This window comes from Polyodon spathula, chromosome 28 (assembly GCF_017654505.1).
Source record: "Polyodon spathula isolate WHYD16114869_AA chromosome 28, ASM1765450v1, whole genome shotgun sequence".
NCBI classification, from domain to species: Eukaryota; Metazoa; Chordata; class Actinopteri; order Acipenseriformes; family Polyodontidae; genus Polyodon; species Polyodon spathula.
In genome coordinates, this window is record NC_054561.1 from 3118411 (window position 1) to 3138400 (window position 19990).

General features: G+C 42.5%; 1 protein-coding gene across 12 annotated transcripts in view; it reads left to right on the plus strand.

The window, feature by feature from the left end:
* Positions 1-19990, plus strand: part of LOC121301861 (protein TANC2-like) — a 159838-nt gene that overhangs the window by 123739 nt on the left and 16109 nt on the right. For 10 of the 12 annotated variants that reach the window (XM_041231524.1, XM_041231527.1, XM_041231532.1 and 7 more), the window contains 9 exons: positions 4990-5115; positions 7988-8023; positions 10206-10487; positions 10823-10956; positions 13175-13406; positions 13905-14071; positions 14525-15132; positions 17653-17761; positions 19276-19398. In XM_041231524.1, coding sequence (XP_041087458.1) covers positions 4990-5115; positions 7988-8023; positions 10206-10487; positions 10823-10956; positions 13175-13406; positions 13905-14071; positions 14525-15132; positions 17653-17761; positions 19276-19398 — 1817 coding nt within the window. The remainder of the gene's footprint in view (positions 1-4989; positions 5116-7987; positions 8024-10205; positions 10488-10822; positions 10957-13174; positions 13407-13904; positions 14072-14524; positions 15133-17652; positions 17762-19275; positions 19399-19990) is intronic. The other 2 variants (XM_041231528.1, XM_041231531.1) reach the window with 1 other exon arrangement.

Genomic DNA, 19990 nt, shown 5'->3' on the forward strand with positions numbered 1-19990 from the left:
GGAAGCGTTACCAAAAATACACTTCCGTGGAATAAACTGCAGCTGGAGCTGCTTACTGTTTGTCTGAGACAGCACTTTTAAAACACATTGACGACAGGTAAATTATTTTACACAGCCCGAAATATCAACAACAAACGCTGAGAAATCGGGGAGAGGCAGGAACTGGTCGCAATGGTTTATGAATGGCGACTTTCCAGGATGTAGACTGCATCATTCAGCACCTGACAAGAAAAGCTGTCCTTCCCTCATGTTTGCAGTTGAGTACCCATTAAAAGCTGGTTGAAAGAATATTTTCCTGTCATCCGGGGCAAACATCTTTTATAACACTCAGTGCGGAAGTTAGTTGGCATTGACTGGTACTCAATTGTAAACATGAGGGAAGGACAGCTTTTCTTGTTTCTGCACACCCCTATGAAGAAGCACAAATCTAGGGACCAACTTGCACAATTCAAAAGTATAACATACATTGAAAAAAGTTAAATACTACATTGCTACTATGCTTCCCGCTTATTTAGCAGTACAAATATTCAAATAAACTAAAGCAAATGAGTACTAGATGTGTGGCTCATATGGCTTGAGTTTAATTAAAGTGTGGCATGGCTACATGGAAACACCTACATGTTTGAATATAACACAGACTTTAATGCCGATCTCACTCAGGACCTGAGCAGGGCAGGCAGTCGCCCCAACCCCCTCACTGCACAGTGCCATCACAGACCTGCTCCAGATTCCTCTTTCCTGTCCGTGAAATTCCTGCTCCGTGGATTAGATTTGCCACAGTGAGTCAGCGAGATTCCTGTCTGCTATGTGGAAGAGATGAGATCATGCGAACAGAACCAACACCAGCTGTTCCGAGGGTTCACCCTTACTGAAGAATACCTCTGGGGTCACACTAATCCAACTGTATTACCCCGAAGAAACCTGAGCAGGACTGTCAGTACAGCACGGCAGCGGTGGCAATGGCAACACAAAGGATCCTTTTTCCGATTTCTGGTACTTGCTGTGTATCAGTGGCATACAATGCATCATAAGTGGCTATTGGTTGTTCATACTATTGCGAGTTGTGAAAACATGAGAATTTTACCATGTGGTATCATTTACCATGACTCATACCATTGGGCAAGCCTAATTTGTACAAGGATTTCAACTGCAGAAGATAATTCTGAAAATAAAGAACCCCCGCCCCACCCCATTTGCATTTGATGAGAGATGAACCTTGAGGCTACCTTTTGGTGACGGCTTAATTCATTTGGGTCACCGTATTATAATATTTTATGCATACATACATATAATTTTATCAAAGCATTGCCTGCTGTTCACGATCTTGAAACTGTACCCCAAAGCAGAGGACTGTGCTGCCTCATTTGAAGGGGCTGGGATTAGAACACTGTCTTGCCACCTGAATTCCTGGAGCGGTCTTCCACTCAACTGTTTTGGTGTTGTGATGGCTTCTGCAGCTGTGGGTTATTGGAATCCTGCTGGCGTGGAGAGACAGAGAGAGAGAGACTGTTTCCCTGTGCTTTCCAGTTAAATCCAAGCCCTTGTAGCAAAACCCATCAGTGAGGAAAACCAGCACTGGTTACTTTGAGAGTGTGTCTCCTTGTAGTTTACTAGAGCAGACCTAGTAAAGAAATACAATAAAAAATAGTTATAGACTAGCGTCTCGCGCTTCTGGAGAGCTGGGATCAAATCTGGCTCAGGTCACAAGGAAAATGCATGGTCTCAGCTTAGCCCCTTCAACCACCACACAATTTGTCAATTCACTATTGATTAATTTATAAAATGGTAACTAAAGTGTGATTTTAATAAACATTGATTGATTTATGTGTAACTCAAATATCTAGACCAATGAAAGAAAAAAGGAGATTCTGGACTGGTTTCATAGGTTTTTTTTTTTTTTTTTATTATTATTAATCCGAATCCAGTGCATATGTCAGATTCCTTGAGCCTCTTATTTATTGCAGACCGATCTTCACAGCTCCTCCGGGCTCCATTTGGATCTGATCCAAGCATTAATATTCCGAATTTTAACAGGTGACTTGGGGGAATGCGCATCCAAAAAAGAAATGAGTCAAACAGAAAGACAACAGCCGCCGTCTGTCTGTGAGGAAAAGAAAGCTCAGCATTATTAAAAGCTCTGAGAATCACTCTGTTTTGAGGCGCCGATAGAGAAGAGAGAGCTAGCGATATGTGTTTTATTGGAAGCAAGAAAGGGTGTGGATAGCCACGGGCTGCATCAAAGCAGATGAAAGCTGCGGGCTTTAACGATTCCAATCCCCTCGAGTGACAGGCTCTGCTTTGAAGTCTGTTCTGACAGCTTTCAGATGGCTTGAGCCAGCTAACCGACAAAAAGGGAAAACCAGAGTCTGGTGGAATGAGGAGGCTTGGGGGAATACGAGTGGGGGAGACAGGTTTCACCTACTGAGGGGTTAGAGTCAGGAGGCTGGGGGAAAAGTGGGACAGAAGACAGGCTGAAACACAAGACTTGGGCTTGCTTGGAAGATATGTGGTGATTATTAGTGAGGGAAGACAGTGCCCAAGGCTAAAAATGGTGCCTTGATTTAAGTTACCCAAACAGAATCCTTGCATTATTTGTTTATCCATATATGTATTTAAAAATAAATAAAAAACATGCGTAAACTGCATCACAGAAAAAAAAGAATGTTTTACATTTTAAAAAGAACCAACAGCAGACTGAGAGCTTATATTTATATGCCACCATTATTGTGTAGTAATTTCAAATCAGAACTCTAAATGAGAAAAACTCTTTACATTTGTTATCAATCTACCCCAAAAGAAAATGCACTCAATTTGACTTTCTGCGCTCACTCTGCCTCCCCTCCCTTTTAAATTACACCAAGGATGGAGATTCTGAATTTCAATTTCAATTTTTCAATATGTCTTTGACCCCTTGACTCCAAATGAGTTACAGCAGATTCTCCGTGGCAGAAAATATATTTATGTGGGTTTTTTTTTTTTTTTTTTTTTTTTTTTTTATATAAAAGTCGTTATTCAGGAATAAAATCTACCTCGCACAAATCGAAATTGAGTTTGTGGTGCTGGCACCAAACCCAGTCTATTTAATAAACACAGCATTATGTCACTCCCTGGCCTCGAGCCACAATATGAAGGGTGTGTCTGTGTGCTACTGTTGCTTAGAGCAAGGCTCTTCAACCCCCGTCCTCAGGGACCCCTGTATCTGCTGGTTTTCATTCCAACTGAGCTCTCAATTACCTAACTAGATCCTTAATTGAAATGATAATTTGTTAATTAGACCTTTTTAATTGTTTTCGGCTCTTAAACAGATGCAGAGTTCAAGTTACTTATAAAATAGCTAATTTGAAATCTGCAACTGTTTAAGAGCTGAAAACAATTAAAAAAGTCTAATTAAGCAAATTATCAGGACCAGAGTTGAAAACTACTGGCCTAGAGAACAAACTTAAGACGTCTCTATTAAAAACTAAAAGTCTTCTTGTGATGGGACGTCTAGGAGTATGATTTTAAGAATGATTCTCGTTTTAATAAGAGATTAAATATAGAATCATAGATGATAGAAGCTTATTTTCTATGAAAAGATTCAACTTGCAAATCTGAGATGGGCATAATTGTGGTTAAGAGACGATGCAAAAGGGTGAATATTAGTTCATCAGCATATTCTTGCGGGTGCTGGTTAATGTCAAAAGGCAGGTGGGACTACTTGAATCTGTGTCCCCCTGCCTCCTTACCAAAAATGCCCGCTCAGTTCAGCCCAACACCACACATTCCCAGCTGCCGTTCAGTCTGTATATTTTTGTGTCTTCATTCATTCCTCGTTGCTAGTCCCCCTCTGAAAGATCTCCAAAAACACACACACACACGTTCCCATCCCGGGGCCCACGCTTACACTGAAACACAGAGCTTGAGCCGATACAGGATACTGCGAGTTTCCATGCTCTCGGTGGATTCAGATATTTCTCTCCTCCAACCTTGATTTTCATCTCCGTTTTGAACCTTTGAAAGATATTCCACTTGCTTGGATGCTGGATGGCCAAAATACAGTAAAATATTGAAGAGATTAAGTGGTTGGATCGTGCTTTTGTAATGGGGTCTTGTCCAAGCTTCACTCTGGAACAGTAGCTTTCAAGGAACAGCTGTGCTGGCTCCGGAGTCTTGGAATTTCCTGGGATTTTGGAAGAGTTTTTCTAGGATGAGGCTTATTTCGGGCAACACAGTCCCAGATATATTGTAAGTTTTGTAGGTTTTTTGACAGCTCTCCGACACCAAGATAGGGATTTTTGGGTTGAAATCTGTAAAGACCTTGTATGTTAGTGATGGTACAATGGACTTTGTTTGCTTGCACTGGTGTAGAATTTGCACATTTTCACTTTTTTTTAGTTATTAAATTGAGGTTAGACCAGAAAACAAAGATTTAAATAGCTCTGTAATGATATTCAAATTGATACAATATTGTCCACATAAAATAGATCTCGCTTGAATGTGAAAGTTAACTTTCACTAAAACTATTTTTCAAGGAATACAAAGATCTACCACAGTTTTAAATCTTAAAATAGATTTCTTTTAATGATAAATAACGATAAGGCACGGTATGTTCTGGTCTGTTCTTAGACACGAGCTCCCCACTGGGTAGATAGTTCTTCATGCTTAGACCCTGCAGCTTCGGAGCACAGCAAGGCACTGTACAGCTACCAGAACTGCATCAATTGTCTGATGTTGGTAGCGCTCTGGGAATATTAATGCCTATTAAGAAGATAAAATAAAACACAAAAGTGAACTGGGCAGTGGCAGTGGCTAGTGTCAGGAATGGTACTTATAATCCTGACCCTCCTCAATTTGCCTGCTACAATTTGAGGTGCAGTTGCTTGGACTTGCCCCTTTCGAACCCCTTTTTGTTTTGCCTTGGTATAGCAGAACACTGTTGCAGCGGCATACAGTGCATACCTTGCGCTGGAGTGAATGCAGCCCTCATCTCCCTGTTTTTCTTTTCGGCAGCTACGAGTTCGGCTCACCTGGAGGACCTGGCTTACCTGGATGAGCAGAGGCACACCCCCCTACGCACCTCGCTCCGCATGCCCCGACAAAACCTCGGGGCAGGACGCCTGGGACAGGACCTGCGAGGTAAGAGCTCCCCGCTTTCCGGCGAGGGGGAATGGGTTGGGTGGAGTTAATCCTATAGGTTCATTCCATGAAAATGATACTGCAATTGTATACCAATTGAAAGCTCAGAAGCTTGAGTATCCAAAGGTCTTGGGCTGTTGCTGGTTTATTCAGTGTAAGAAGCATTTTCAAGGAATGGCCCTCATCCACTTATTACAGTCCTTGCTGTGACTGTCAAATTACCCATGTAAGTAAAAGTCACTCCCAAGCACAGCTATTTAAAACTGCAACAAGGTTGTAAAGCAGTGTTCTACACCCACTTCTGTGCTCTTGAGTTCACATTAAGTTGCCAGAAAGAGATTCAGTGAAGTACTTTTAACAGAAGCTTTCACTTTCAACCAGCCTTCGGTCTCGTGGTACAAGCAGCAGTATCGAGACCTGGTGAAAGTGATTGATGCACTGCGTAGTGTGTGACAACTTAAAGATCTAAGCCTGTAACAGTCTTCGCAGAGCTGCCTTCTAAAAGGCCTGTCTCGCAGATGAAACAGAGCCTCATAGTGCATTCGACACAGCTGGCTCATGGGGGAGCAACGCAGAAGTAGCTGCAAGTGTAATAACCCATTCACCTCGCAACTGTTTTAACAAAGTAGGTGTCTGTGCAGAATCGAGAGCAGTACAGCAGTGCAATCAATCTGCAAAACCGGAGATCAGCTAGACAACTGTTTTGGCTACTGTCTTCGTCAGAGCAACAATGGCATTAGCTGAAGCGTGCTCCTAGTTACAGTTTTTTATATTAAGTAGCGGCTTCAGACTGCTTTGTTTGGTATGAATCTGAAGCAGTAGAGCTTTCCACGTACACGGAAAGAACTGTTCCTGATATAACACACATTATAATAGCTCCTTATTAGTGGCATTAGATTCTGTTCAATTTATTAAAGCATTATGGCAGATTTCACAAACCTTGATTAGCACTGATCTTACGCCACCTTACCTAATGCTACCCTTGTGCTGATCAGAGTCTGTGAAATCTTGTACTAAACCTAGCTTGGATGTTTAAGTATTGACATAGCTGGAATGTTTACATTTATCCAGCATGAATGCATATGTACTATTGAGGTAATATAAAAGGATGTTTCGTGAAAAGATAGAAGCAGTGGCAAAACATACAAGTGTCAGATTGCACATGACATGTTGTACACTACTTTGTTGTATGTGAGAGATTTGGACAAGATATTAAAAGATCAGTTGACATGCATAACTGGACCTAATCCTGCCAGGGAACGGTTAATGCTATTTTATAAACAAGTAAAAAAAAAAAAAAAAGAGACTAAGACTACTTTTAAGAGACTACGATTGCAGATTTTGGGCCACCAATATCTCCCCTTGGAATCAAAAGATAGTAACATGTTAAAGTGAAAGCACCCTAGTAAACTAGCCAGTTATTGTGTGATACTTTTAACATGCTTGTGTGTTATGAGATATTGTTTCTCCTACACTACTAGCTGTATGAAGTGGCATTTTCTTCAGCAGGTTTGTGTAGATTAATAAAATGTGGCATACATACACAGTATGTGTCAAATTATGTACTATTCCAGGAGTCTTGAACACAAAGACTTGATTTAGGCAGAAAATGCAGAGCTGCTCTGTAATTCGCATTATTACCTGGTTTATGGCGGAATTCAATCAAATATTTTTTTTTGTAATGGCAGTGTACCATGCATTTGTATTCCATTTCCCTTTCTTGTCTTACTGAATGTTAACACAAAAGTTGTGCATCTCTCCTAAAGCAGGGCCCTTATGTCTTCTAAAGCAGGGTCCTTAGATCACCATACTGCAGCAAAGGAAATTACAAAAGCAGTGCTGTATTTTTTGATTGAATGCACCCCTTAAAGTTCACATACAGCAAGGATGGAAATAAGACACAGCTGAGCTTGTTACCTATACACTGTGGCTAATCAAGCTCATAGTGAAACCTGGAATGGGTGAAACTGCTATGCAATGGGAGTCTTGTTTCCACCCTTGTACAGTGGCTTGTGTTGTACCTGCTCTCTCACTTGTTCTGCATTCCTTCCTCACTGCAGTGGTCTCTGTCCTTGGATAGTAGCAGGTAAAGGTGGGGGAAGCCATAGCTGGGGCAACTTTACTTCTTTGGGGTCAGCTGATCTGTGTCACTTAGCACCATTGCAACCCCTGCAATGTACATGCATCTTTTTTGAGATGCATGCTGTTCATGGGATACTTACCGCCTCTTTCCATCTAACAAACCATTCAGGAGATGCTCCTGGTTGCCATATAAAAATGCGAGATCACCCCCCACCGCCTTGATTAGCTGTAGAATCATTTTCACTACTTGGCGGACCAACATGAAAGAGAGAATTACTGTACGAAATGTTGGTAGGAATTATAAACCAAACTAAACGACGATAAAGGATTTAGTGAAAAGCATACTGGTACTGATTTAATTTAAGATATGGGTTTTCTTTAAAAGGCTCAATGCTAGTGCTGTACAAGCTGACTATTCAACTATTTGATTATTCAGGTAAGCTTTCCACAGTTGAGGGTCATTGGTGTTGATTGGGCTACACCCTTTACAGCAACAGTGACCAGCAACATCCTCCCATGGTTGAACTAACAGAGGTGGTTGTGAAACTGTGTCCCTATGCTCACCATGTTGGCTCAAGCTGTTCCATTTGTATCACATGATACTGGCTCTGTAGTGGAGCCACAATGGAGTCAGTTTCTGAACCTCCTCTGCTCAGCTCTGCAATCCTCAGTCCCACACCCCTCTTCGGAGGTGTCTTGTTTTTGCTTGTGCTGTGATACTGCTTAGAAAACTCATCCCACTTCGCTGTCACTTTTATTTATTTCTCTCTGATTGTGTATTCTGCTTCAGCTTGCACTAACATCCATGCCTGGCACACACACTCACGTAAGTTCCCCTTTTTTTGTAATTCTTAACCTTCGAAAGCTGCAGGGTATCCTCTCTGGGGGGGGGGGGGGGGTGGGGGGTGGTGGGTGTTGTGTCGGCTTTTAAACTTTATCTGCAGCTCTGGTGTCTGAAGGAATATATGACCTCACAGTTAGATAACGACTGGTGCATACAGTTTAGGTGAAAAGGGCATGTTAATGGGTCTGTAATGGTCAAGGAGGCCTGGCATCATATTCCTGTTTGGAAAGCAAGCAGATAAGCTGTGCGTGTACGTCCATCAGGGACAAGACGGCTTCAGTGTGACAAGCCTGCAGGGGGTCTGAATTTGAGTTTGAACAAAAAGGTAATTAGATATCATAAATGTGTCCTTTTTGTGCTTTGTGCCCTATAAAGTCAAATGGCATTTCAGATGGTTCCTAGATTCTGTGACAATTTCAACCTTTGTTTCTACTTCTGGTCTGATTTTATTTGAAACAGTAATTCATTTAAAGCTACTAGGTATGAAATACAAATCCCAATAAACAAGAGCACAGTAAAGGGGGAACGGTTTAGCTCACAAAACTAGTATTTGTTGTACATATACTTGTTATAGTATACAGTTTTTTTCACCTCTTCATTTGAGACCATGAAGTTAAACAAGCCTGAAATTGGCATTTTTAGTCAAAAGCCAAGTTCCCACGCTTAGAATGATTCAAACTTTATCTGTGAAATTTAACATTCAACATTCTTTATGGTTTTCTGTCAACTGAATTCTCTAAATGTTAGGTTAGGTGCAAGGGCTACGCCAAGCCTCAAATGAACTCATTGTACAAAACAAGCTATTCAGTCCATCTTTCTTTGAAATGCAGGGCAATTGGCAATGCGTGTTTTCATGGGAAATGTGTGTTTTGTTTTGGTAAACTGTTTTTAACTGTATCCTCGGGCAAGCCTCTGATTTCTTGGTTGATAGGATCGTGACACAGTAATTCCTTGTTGCTTGCAACGAGACAGTTTCCAAAAACTCCCTCTCCCAGCATCCTTTTGTGGCGTCTCCTGAGTCAGGTAGTCGCATCACTCAACACAAGCCCTGGCGGATAGCTTTATATTACAATGTAAAATTTTACACATTCATTTTATAGAGACTAGGTGGCACAATTTCACCTCGGCATGTCTAGCACCATTTTAGGACACTTGCACCAAACCTTTCAATTTTCTTTGGAAAAAGTGTATTGTACTGTTCAGCACCCCCTGCTGTTAATACCACAGTCTAACAAGCCAGGGAAACAGCAGGCTAGGTAACCTGGGATCAATTTTGAAGCTGTCAGTTGTCAAACACCAGTTAGATTAATCCTGGCAAGACGTTTTAATAGCCTGCCTAATCATTTATTTGTTTAAGTGAAATGTGGAGGAAGCAGATGAGGTGAGGTGACCAATGCTGTTTTTAATGTAATGAAATGAACGTTACTTATCCTCTCACCAATTATGACTGCAGAGCAAGTTGTTTTTAATATTTAGGAGTTAAATTAAAATCCATCTTTCCTAACAATTTTTTTTTTTTTTTTTTTTGTGTGTGATGATTTTTCTTTCCTGCTTCAAATTACAATTTGGCCTATTGGACTATCTAGCACCTCAGCTGTAGAAATTACACGTTTTTTTTTCTCAAGTGCCATATGGGTGCTTGGTGTGAAGAAATGGCACAATGTGTTATTGATTTTTAAAACCTTTGAAAACTTCTGAACTACCCTATCTCAACTTGAACCAGCAGACTGCAGAGCAGTATTTTGTGGACCCTATATTAAAAAAAAAAAAATCTATTTTCCTGTATTACAGAAGTTAATATAGTTGGTTGTCTCTAGTCCAAACAACTTCAACTTAAAAGAAACACCTTTTTTACTCGACTAGGTAGCCTCTTCACTACGCTAAGACAAGCACAGTACAGAAGCAGTAATGTGGTTCAGTTTCAGAAATACCAGTTAAAACATTATTTCTCTATTAATAAAAATAACATTTTTCAGAAGGGCAGCTCGCAAGTTTTCAATTCGGAGCTTATCGAATGTTAACATGAAAGATTTTAGCTAGAGCAGAGGAATAACACACTAGAGGATTTCTCAACTGTAGTGTTCTTTACCAGTAAACTTCAGTTTCTGTGTCCTTGCTTCTGGTGTTCCACGCTGACGTCCTTTTCCTCTCCCCCCCACTCCAGTTCGGTTTGCGCCCTACCGCCCCCCAGACATCTCCCTCAAGCCCCTGCTGTTCGAGGTGCCCAGCATTACCATGGACTCTTTCTTCATCGGGCGAGACTGGCTCTTCCAGGAGATCGATGGGCAGCTGCGCAGCGCCAACAGTAGCACCAACCACGGCGTGGTCATCGTTGGCAACATCGGCTTCGGCAAGACCGCCATCATCTCCCGTCTGGTGGCCATGAGCTGCCACGGGACACGCATGAGGCAAATCGCCTCAGACAGCCCCCATGCCTCCCCCAAACGTACGCCACTGCTCTGCTTTTAGATATGTCAGGTGTCTCAAGGGATGGGTTTAGAATTTAGATTACACTGTAGCTTTTACTTACTAGAATTACTAGAATTCCATCCAAGACCCGGAAGAGTTTAAGCTTAGGGCTTGTCTGTGTGGATAAAAAAAATAAAAAATTCAAACCCCTTCAATCACTTCAACCCGCAGGCAGTTATCCTTTAAAGTGTCAGCAATTTAACTTCAAAACATGCAAGGAAATAATAGCTAGAGTAGCCGACACATTTAATATTCAGATAATGCAGCAGTGCATTCAGCTTCTCTCTCCCTCGCTGTGTCTCTCTCCAACAGACGGGGAAGGGAGCAGGGACCTACCGTTGAGTCAGCCTCCCCCTGCACACTCCACCATCGGCAATGGAAGCTGCCCGGGGACCCCTGAAATGAGGCGCCGCCAGGAGGAAGCCATGAGGAGGCTGGCATCCCAGGTAGGAGATAACACACAGTGTAGTTTGAGGTTCCCTGCTACCTAGCTTACAGTTACAAAAACTACAGTAACACTAAGGAAGACCATTAGCCTAAACATCTGTCTGCTTGATTTTAGTTTCTTTCTTCAGGCTGCAACAGGGGACATGTAACACTAGAGGGTTATAGAAAAACAACCCTTGGGGAGTCATTGAATTGCTTAAAACTGCTTTTGAGAATGAACTGGTGTCTCAATACAGAGGCAGGGCTATATGGGTTGGAATCAGTTGCAGAGGTGTGATAATCAGCTTCAAAACTTGGTGGTCTTTGCCCCCATTTCCTAAATGCATTCCAGACATTTTTTTTTTTTATACAGTACAGTAGATTTCCATTTAAATGTTCTCGTGGGAAACTATAAACAGATAACATAAAAAAACAACCAATTAGATAGAACTTCAGTCTCTCAATAATGCTCAGGTTGACATTGCAGTGGTGTATTTTACCTCTTCCTTAGCTTCTGTGCACTCAGCAGATCTTTGCATGCATTTCTAAAGGGAGTTTTTATCTGTACAGATGCAAACTTTGACCCTTGTGGAAATCTGCTTGCAACGACATCACCCTGTGAATAAAATATGGCCACTTGCGACAGTACAGGGTTATAAATGACAAAGTTTTACCCAAAGAGCTGGGATGTTGAATGCTTTCGTTTTATAAGAATGACTGATGGATCTTAAATGTTGTTTTTTGTTAAGGCACTAAAGCTTGACAGTTTTTTCCATTTTTTTTTGGGGGGGGGGGGGGGGGGCACACTCAACTACAGTTGTGCGTCATTGTCTGCTCGTATCCCAGCACTGTGAAGTCAAATGTGTCGACAGCACGTCTACAGACTCGCTGTCCTGGTCACTGACAGAGACTGTCATCTGGCACAAAAGATGTTTCCTAGCTGCCATTCTTATGTTGGACTGTATTATGCAGATTTTTTTTCTTAAATTTACAATGCATATTGGACTAATAAAAAATGCATATGTACAGAAAGCAATTTCAAGCCAAGCTATTAGATCTTCTTCTCAAAATGCATAAATAATTGAGTTTTTTATGCCCTTTATCTCTTGCAGTTTTGAAATTAGAATCCGTGGCATAAAAGTTTCACCTCCCTGTCTGACTAATTCTGCAGTTAATTTGATGTTTCTGAGCGTTGATGAATCACCTGGGTTTTGTTGAAGGCCGCTATGATTGCTTATCCTTGAAGTATCCTTGTAATGCGAACACAGGATTCGGATTAGAGGACAGTGGAAGACATCCTAGACTCTGCATTTCATTTGCAATCCTCTATCCACCGCGGTCCTTTGCGTTTAGTATTGCTAATAAGAGACCTAATTAAACCCAGCCAGGTTAGTTAAAGGCAGACCTGTATCATTAAAACCTGCCCCTGCAGTTTCTGCTGTGATGGACAGGTTCATTGTTGAGCATGTATTATAATCTATCAATGCTACTCGAATACCCTGCAATATTTCATCACTTAGTGATTACATGGAACCAAGCTTTGAGCATTTAAAAGCAAAGCATTAAAAAAAAAAGATCACACAAGCTAGTGTTTTGGGGAAATGGAAGAGGACCAATTAAGGATTTAAAAGATTTCTGAAATACAAATGAATGCAGTTAACTGGAGAATGCATTAGGACCTAGGAGAAAAAAGAAGAAAAAATTGGGGGGGAATTTTCAGAGAGCACAGGCTTTTAGCGTAAAGGTTAATTCGGTTGTGATTTATTGACCTTTTCTTTACCGTTCAGGTTACATTCTCGGTTATTCTCTGTCAGTTCTCTTTCTTGGTATTATATTTGAATCACTTGTCTTTGCGTTAGAATTCACCTGGTAGCAGCTGTGTCCTTTAACTCTTACAGTAGAACAGACAGCCACTGCATTGATTTCTTTAGTCCAAAAAGTAATAGAGCAATGGTAAAACAAGCAAACACATGATAATTGAAGCACCTTACTCATTAATGCCATTTCCGAAAACAGTTGTCAAGGATAGAAATAAGACTCCTGTTGCATTGCAGTTTCATCCATTCCAGGTTTTACTACAGGCTTGATTAGCCTCAGTGTACAGATAACAAGCTCAGGAATGGCTCAAACTGCAATGCAATGCGAGTCCATTTCTGGTTTTAAACCATGATCCAAAAGCTCTTCGATTTCTCTCTCTCGCTCTCCCTATCTCTCTCTCTCTGTGCCCGCTCTCCCCAGGTGGTTGCCTACCACTACTGCCAGGCAGACAACGCCTACACCTGCCTGGTGCCCGAGTTCGTCCACAATGTGGCGGCGCTGCTGTGCCGCTCCCCCCAGCTCATCGCCTACCGCGAGCAGCTCCTGCGAGAGCCCCACCTCCAGAGCATGCTGAGCCTGCGCTCCTGCGTGCAGGACCCGCTGGCCTCCTTCAAGAGAGGGGTGCTGGAGCCGCTGGACACCCTCTACAAAGGTAGAAAAGGCCTGATCACCCGCCACCAGGGCTTCAGCCGGCGTTTAAAACACGTAGGCCAGGAGTCCGCTAGCTTCTTTACACAAAAATATAATTTGGGTAACAGGAAAATAAAGTAGTAGTCAGCAAATGAGGTACGCTTTCCTCTCTTTAACCCTTTCAGGCATGGGAACCTCATATGGGGACGGATGGGGGATGACGATGCCGTTTTTCCCCACATGAAGCAATGGACAAAAATTGAAAAAAAAAAAAATAATCAATGAAAATCAATTTATTATTTGTCCAAAACTACCTTTTTTCAAATTGGCTGGGCTCTCACAACTCTGTTGCCCGTCCTGCTTCTATTCATATGATCAATGTAGCTTCTGCTGAAGCGACTGACCCAAACCTCATTTGTTTCGTCTTCCAGCAACAGAAGACACGCACATTAGCGGTGAAGAATAGCTCTTGCAGTCGTCGATAATTGAACTCATTCAGACTGTCGTCTTTGCGTTTCAGAGAGAAAGATAGCAGATGAAGAGTTCATCATCCTGATCGACGGCTTGAATGAAGCAGAGTTCCACAAGCCGGATTACGGTGACACTATTGTATCCTTCCTGAGCAAAACCATTGGAAAATTCCCCCCCTGGCTGAAACTGATAGTTACCGTCAGAACCACACTGCAGGTACAGTGAGGCCACAGGGATTCAGTCCCAAACTCAACCTTTCTGTGAAGAACTAAATAACATGTGGTGTTTACATTTTCACTTCCCTTTTCCTCTGCTGTAAATATGTTGGAGGGGAAATTACTCAAGGGCAGTGAAAAGGTATCAAGGATCTGTCACCATATATTGTTTTTCACTTAAATGAAATTCAAAGAAAATCTTGAATTCAGGAATGAAAAACTTTGTATTTTTATTTGAAATTATATTGAGATCAAATTAAAAAAATATATATATATGTATTTTTATAGGTGAAGGAGCAGGGAAAACAGCCCCAAAGCTGCTGCCTTCCATGTGGTTCAGATTGGAAAAGCTGGTTGCACTGAAGGCTGTTACAATTGTTTTTTTTTTTTTTTTATATATATAAAGTGATTTGCATTGTAATTGATCCACCATCTTCCCTTCCCACCTTCCTAGGAGATCACCAAACTGCTTCCATTCCACCGGATCTCCCTGGACCACTTGGAGGAGAATGAGGGCATTGATCAAGACCTGCAAGCCTACATCCTCCACCGCATCCACAGCAGTCCCGAAATCCAGAACAACATCTCCCTCAACGGCAAGATGGACAACACCACCTTCGGCAAGCTGAGCGCCCACCTCAAGACACTCAGCCAGGGCTCCTGCCTCTACTTGAAGCTCACCTTCGACCTCATCGAGAAGGGCTACCTGGTCCTCAAGAGCTCCAGCTACAAGGTGGTGCCGGTGTCCCTGGCCGAGGTGTACCTGCTGCAGTGCAACATGAAGTTCCCCACGCAGTCTTCCTTCGAGCGCGTGCTGCCGGGGCTCAACGTGGCCGTGGCTTCTCTGCACCCGCTCACCGACGAGCAGATCTACCAGGCGGTCAACGCGGGTGCCATCCAGGGCAACTTGGAGTGGGACGACTTCCAGCAGCGCATGGAGAACCTGTCTATGTTCCTGATCAAGCGCCGTGACGGCACCCGCATGTTCGTGCACCCCTCCTTCCGAGAGTGGCTCATCTGGAGGGAGGAGGGCGAGAAGACGAAGTTCCTCTGCGACCCCAGGTAAGCCTTTCTCATTGTGTTACTCTACCCTGAAAACTTGCTTTTTGAAAGGGATGAAGCAGCTTAAACTGATTTCCAGCTCCCGAAGTGCTTGCATTTGCTATTGGCAAAAGTGGAGCTAGTTACCATGTTTTCTTACGGTGCTAAAACAAAATCCAGTTAATCCCTACAAGACTGTTGCAATTAAATTAGCGGCACTTGTAGTGCATTCTTCATGATGCTACACGCTGAGTTCGGGGTGGGATTCAGGCCAAAAAAAAAACCTTGGCTCTCCATCCAGTAGACCAGACTGTCTCCTGATCTTCAGCTGTTTTGGAGATTTCTTGAGAAGGTGAAATCCATAGTAATGTAAATGGTTATGCATCTGTATCTGCATCTGAGTAATTGTTGATTTAAAAAATGTCTTGCATTAAATACTACCATCTGTTTTTTAAATGAATGTATTGCCCTACCCTACCCTGCCAAAAAGCTACAAGCGGCGGTCATAAGAATTGGCACCAGCCAAAACGGGCAAACCGTCTGAGAGATTGTGGACCAAAGGTCTCCTGTCTTGATGTAGGGGGAAATAGCGAGACCAGATTAGCCAGAAGGTAAGAACCAATATGATGCGTGGAGCAAAGCCTTCTACATCTGATAATTGAGAATTAAAGCATGGCTTGAATTACAGAAAACGACGAGTTTCCCGTAGGAGAATAGGATGGCCCCCCCATGGACAGAAAAAACCAGTCCTTTAGAGCAGTTTCCTAGACAATAGGCATGTCAGCAAAGGCAGGGCACTCTCCAGGGAGAAAAGAACAGGGTAAATGCAGCAGCACATTACAGGAAAGCAATCCAGGAGGTTAGGATGCCCAGAAAAAGGTCGTGAACAGCCGTAATAAGAGAACTAGCGGTTGCAAGAGAGGAAACCCGAGAGTTCAGGAGATGCCATTTGCCAAGCTAAACGTAAAGACGGATGGGCTGTGGAGGAAGCGAGGACCCAGTCTTTAGAGCAGTTCCTAGACAAGTGAGGCATGCAGCAAAGGCGATCTCCACTCTCCACCTCTCTGAGAGTTTGTGTAAATGCGTTGATTAGGGAATAATCCAGGAATAGCCACGTGCCCATTGTGCTGAGCAGCCAGTATAAGAGAACTGGATCATTTTAAGAGATTAAAAACCGAGTAGTCAGGATATTGGGCCATTGTCAAAACGTATTCCCTATGGTCTGTGTGTCAGCGGCTAGGCTTTAGGGGAAATAACAAGGTGTTCCAACTAAGGAGATTAGCATCCTGTAAACTCCGACTTCATTAACTCTGGTGACCCTGGCACTACAGTTCTTGAGTTTGGCTTGCCCCTTGCCTAGGGCACTGTTTCCTTTAGAGGAAGCCCACCATGGTAGATTGAGCCAAGCTTTCTAAAACAATGTGTGTATGTATGTCCCCTTGTGAATGAGCATCATGGTAGATGCCCTGTAAAGTGTAGAATAGCATCATGATACCATGTATATATGCTTCAGATAAGGTTTTGGGTCTGGGAGTAACTTACCCTCTAATTTTAACACTGAGAGAGTAAAATGTAATTTCAGAGGGTACAATGCAACATTACCTTAAAGTCATGAGTAATCTCTATATAAATGCTGTACAACCGTTAATGGTAATGGGGTAGGCATTACAACAGAGCCTTCCTTTTTAACTGCAATGTTACTTTAATCTGCTCTACAGCCACGCGCTTGTTCTACAGGGTTCTTTATTGGCTCTGCATTTTTTTCGAGGTACCACACTGACTCTGGGAATTAATTACATTACTTATATTTTACATTAAATTCTTTAACTCAGTGAACTTGTTAAAACTTCAATATAAAGCCATACCGATTAAATAAAATAAGGAAATGCATCAATAAGTTATAAAACAGTTTGTTTTATATTACAAGCAGGTTTTTTTAGCGGCTGCCTCTGGCGATGGTTCCAGTTGGATTTGTAGCTGGACTGGGGTGTTGACGCTTCAACCTGTGTAGCTTCGAATTGTTCTTATTCTTACTGTGATTGGCTGCAAAGAAAACAGGGCTAGCCAGAGATTGGATAATGTTTGTTGGGTTGGTTTTTCTTGTGTACAGTTTCCTAGTAACTGAAGACATCGTAATCTGGGAGATGAGGTTGTTAGTGGATGTTTTGGGGGAGGCAGGAGGGGAGGCAGGCAAGCTGTGCAGCAAAATTGCTATGCGTGTTAAATTTAAATTTAAAAACGGCAGGCACGCAGCTTATCTGGACTGCTGGGTACACCTGTAATGTGATGTCTGTGTCCGTGACCGGGGATATGAACTTTGCATTACTGGCATGCCTGGGTTGTTCTGTGGAAATTAAATAAATGAAGTGGGTGTATATTGTGCGCCCTGCGCTTTCCTGCTGAAGCTCACAGCTATTGTTTCTCCTCTCTCTCTCCTCCTCTCCCTCCTCTCTCTCTCTCTCCTCTCCCTCCCTCCTCTCTCTCTCCTCCTCTCCCTCCCTCCCTCCTCTCGCTCTCTCTCTCTCTCTCTCCCTCCCCTAGGAGTGGCCACACGCTGCTGGCGTTCTGGTTTTCCCGGCAGGAGGAGAAACTGAACCGACAACAGACCATTGAACTGGGACACCACATTCTTAAAGCACACATCTTCAAGGTACAGACTGCTCCTTCAACCTCAGCCAGTACCTGCATTGGGACTGCCTGTCAGCGGTGGCTTTTGTCCCGCGGTGGCCCCATGCAAAGCTTGATTCCAGGGCTCCTATTCCCTATTCTTACCAGTAATATACTACGCTATGATAGGGCAACAGCACTATTTAAATTTATTGTATTTTACTACAGCAGTCACAAATAAACACTCTAAGAGACAGTTAGAAATGAATTTTCCGTGCTTTCGCAGCAGCAAAGTCTGCAATTATAGCTGAATAATCCAGATTTCAGCAAATCTGATGCACGGTCGATATCTGCCCCAGTTAAACGTTCCTGTGACATTGGAACGTTAATGTTTGATTAGTTTCATGTTCAGGAAAGAAAAGCTTCTCCCCCCTGACGCTACTGTGACAGGCACAGTCAAAAGCAGACGCAAGACAATACTGAGGTTAGGATACATGTCCAGCAAATTTCACTTGTAGATGTAGCCGAGCTTCGCAAAAGGCGAGGGCGATACATCGGCTGCAAACGCATTTATTTTAATTTGTTTCTAGGTTCATTCAAACACGCAGCCCTATGCTTGTGAGACGCCTATACATGTATTCCCCTCAAGTCCACAGCACAGACGGCACACGCAAGCAAACTTTGTATGTAGTGTGTTGAAATGAGTTCTTTTTTATATGTCTCTTTGTTTTTAACTTAAATCGTGTGTTACATGGTTACGAGGCACATACTGACATAAGTTTACGCGCCGCTTTAAACCCCTATAAAAAGAACGGTAGAATGGCTAGTAAGTCATTCATTCTGGTGCAGACTTGAGGTGAATACAAGTTTTTTTCATAGTAACTTGCTGCTTCGGAGGCCTATACAATGGCATGGGTTGCATGTGCCTAAAACTTCTACTGCAGTCTGCCTCCAGCTGGGTACAGCACGTTCTTGTCGAACGGCAGTGCAAATGACTGGTAAAACAATGGCAGTCAGTTCCCAGGGGGAGGTGCACAAACGGCTGACAAAACAAATCAGGTGTTTTAGTTTAATGCTGATCTACTAATCTGTAATCTCTTTCTATAGCTGTGGTAGCACGGTCGTCAGAATGACCATCAATGGGATCGTGCTGCTACAAATACAATGCGCAGAACTCCCTCTGCTGGCCAAATTGTATAATTGCATCTTTTTTTTTTTTTTTTTTTTTTTTTTTTTAAACATAGTACAGTCAAATAGTGGCCTCTTAACACAGGTGGTCACCTAAAAATTCACTTATGAATTTTCTGTTTGTCTCTGACATGCTTTCCTGTAATCATGTATGTCTTACGTACACTGTGAAAGCCAGAAGATGTAATATGAACAAAAGAGAGTATGTAATTTAATAACATTCATTTAGGTTGCTAAATAAAGGTGGTCGCATGAGCAGGTTTGACTGTGATGTTTGTATTGTTTTGATGTTTTGCTCTGGCGTGGCAGTCAGATTCTGATAACGCTACTAATATTAATAATGACAACGCTCCTTTGTTGCTGTTCTAGGGCTTGAGTAAGAAGGTGGGGGTTTCCTCATCCATTCTGCAGGGGCTCTGGGTGTCATACAGCACGGAGGGTCTCTCTGCTGCGCTGGCCTCACTCCGAAACCTCTACACTCCCAACATAAAGGTAATCCAACCCCCTTCACCATGTATTGTACAGCGTAGTCCACCGCTAGAAGGTAAGAAGTCAATGTTACATGAGTACAGCAGAGAGCAGACCTGGGGTCAATTAGAATTGCAATTACAAGGACAATTACAGAAGAATCATTGGCTGAAATTGCAATTACAATGCTATTTCAATTACAATTCTAAATAACCAAGCAATAGTCACAGGTTCAAATACAGAAACATACTATTTTTTTTTACATAATGATCGTTCGAGAAATAAATGCGTACTTTGACTGTAATTGATCAATCATGTGGTATAATTACAATTACATAGGGGTGCCAAGATTCAACTACAGTTACAGTTATGCACACACGCACAGTCCTGGCCTCATTGAGCAGTTCTGTGCCAATCCGCCACTAATTCTCTATAACACAGCCTCTGTGTTGTAGATTAACCACCTGGTCCCAGTGGTTAAACAATAACAGCTCCTTGTGGGATTGTTGGACGCACACAGTGCATGGTTTACTTCTTCACCTGCTATTAAAACAATGGGAACACGCTACAGCTATGTGTAAAGGAGGCTTGTAACCAGGAGGTCCCTGGTTCAAAT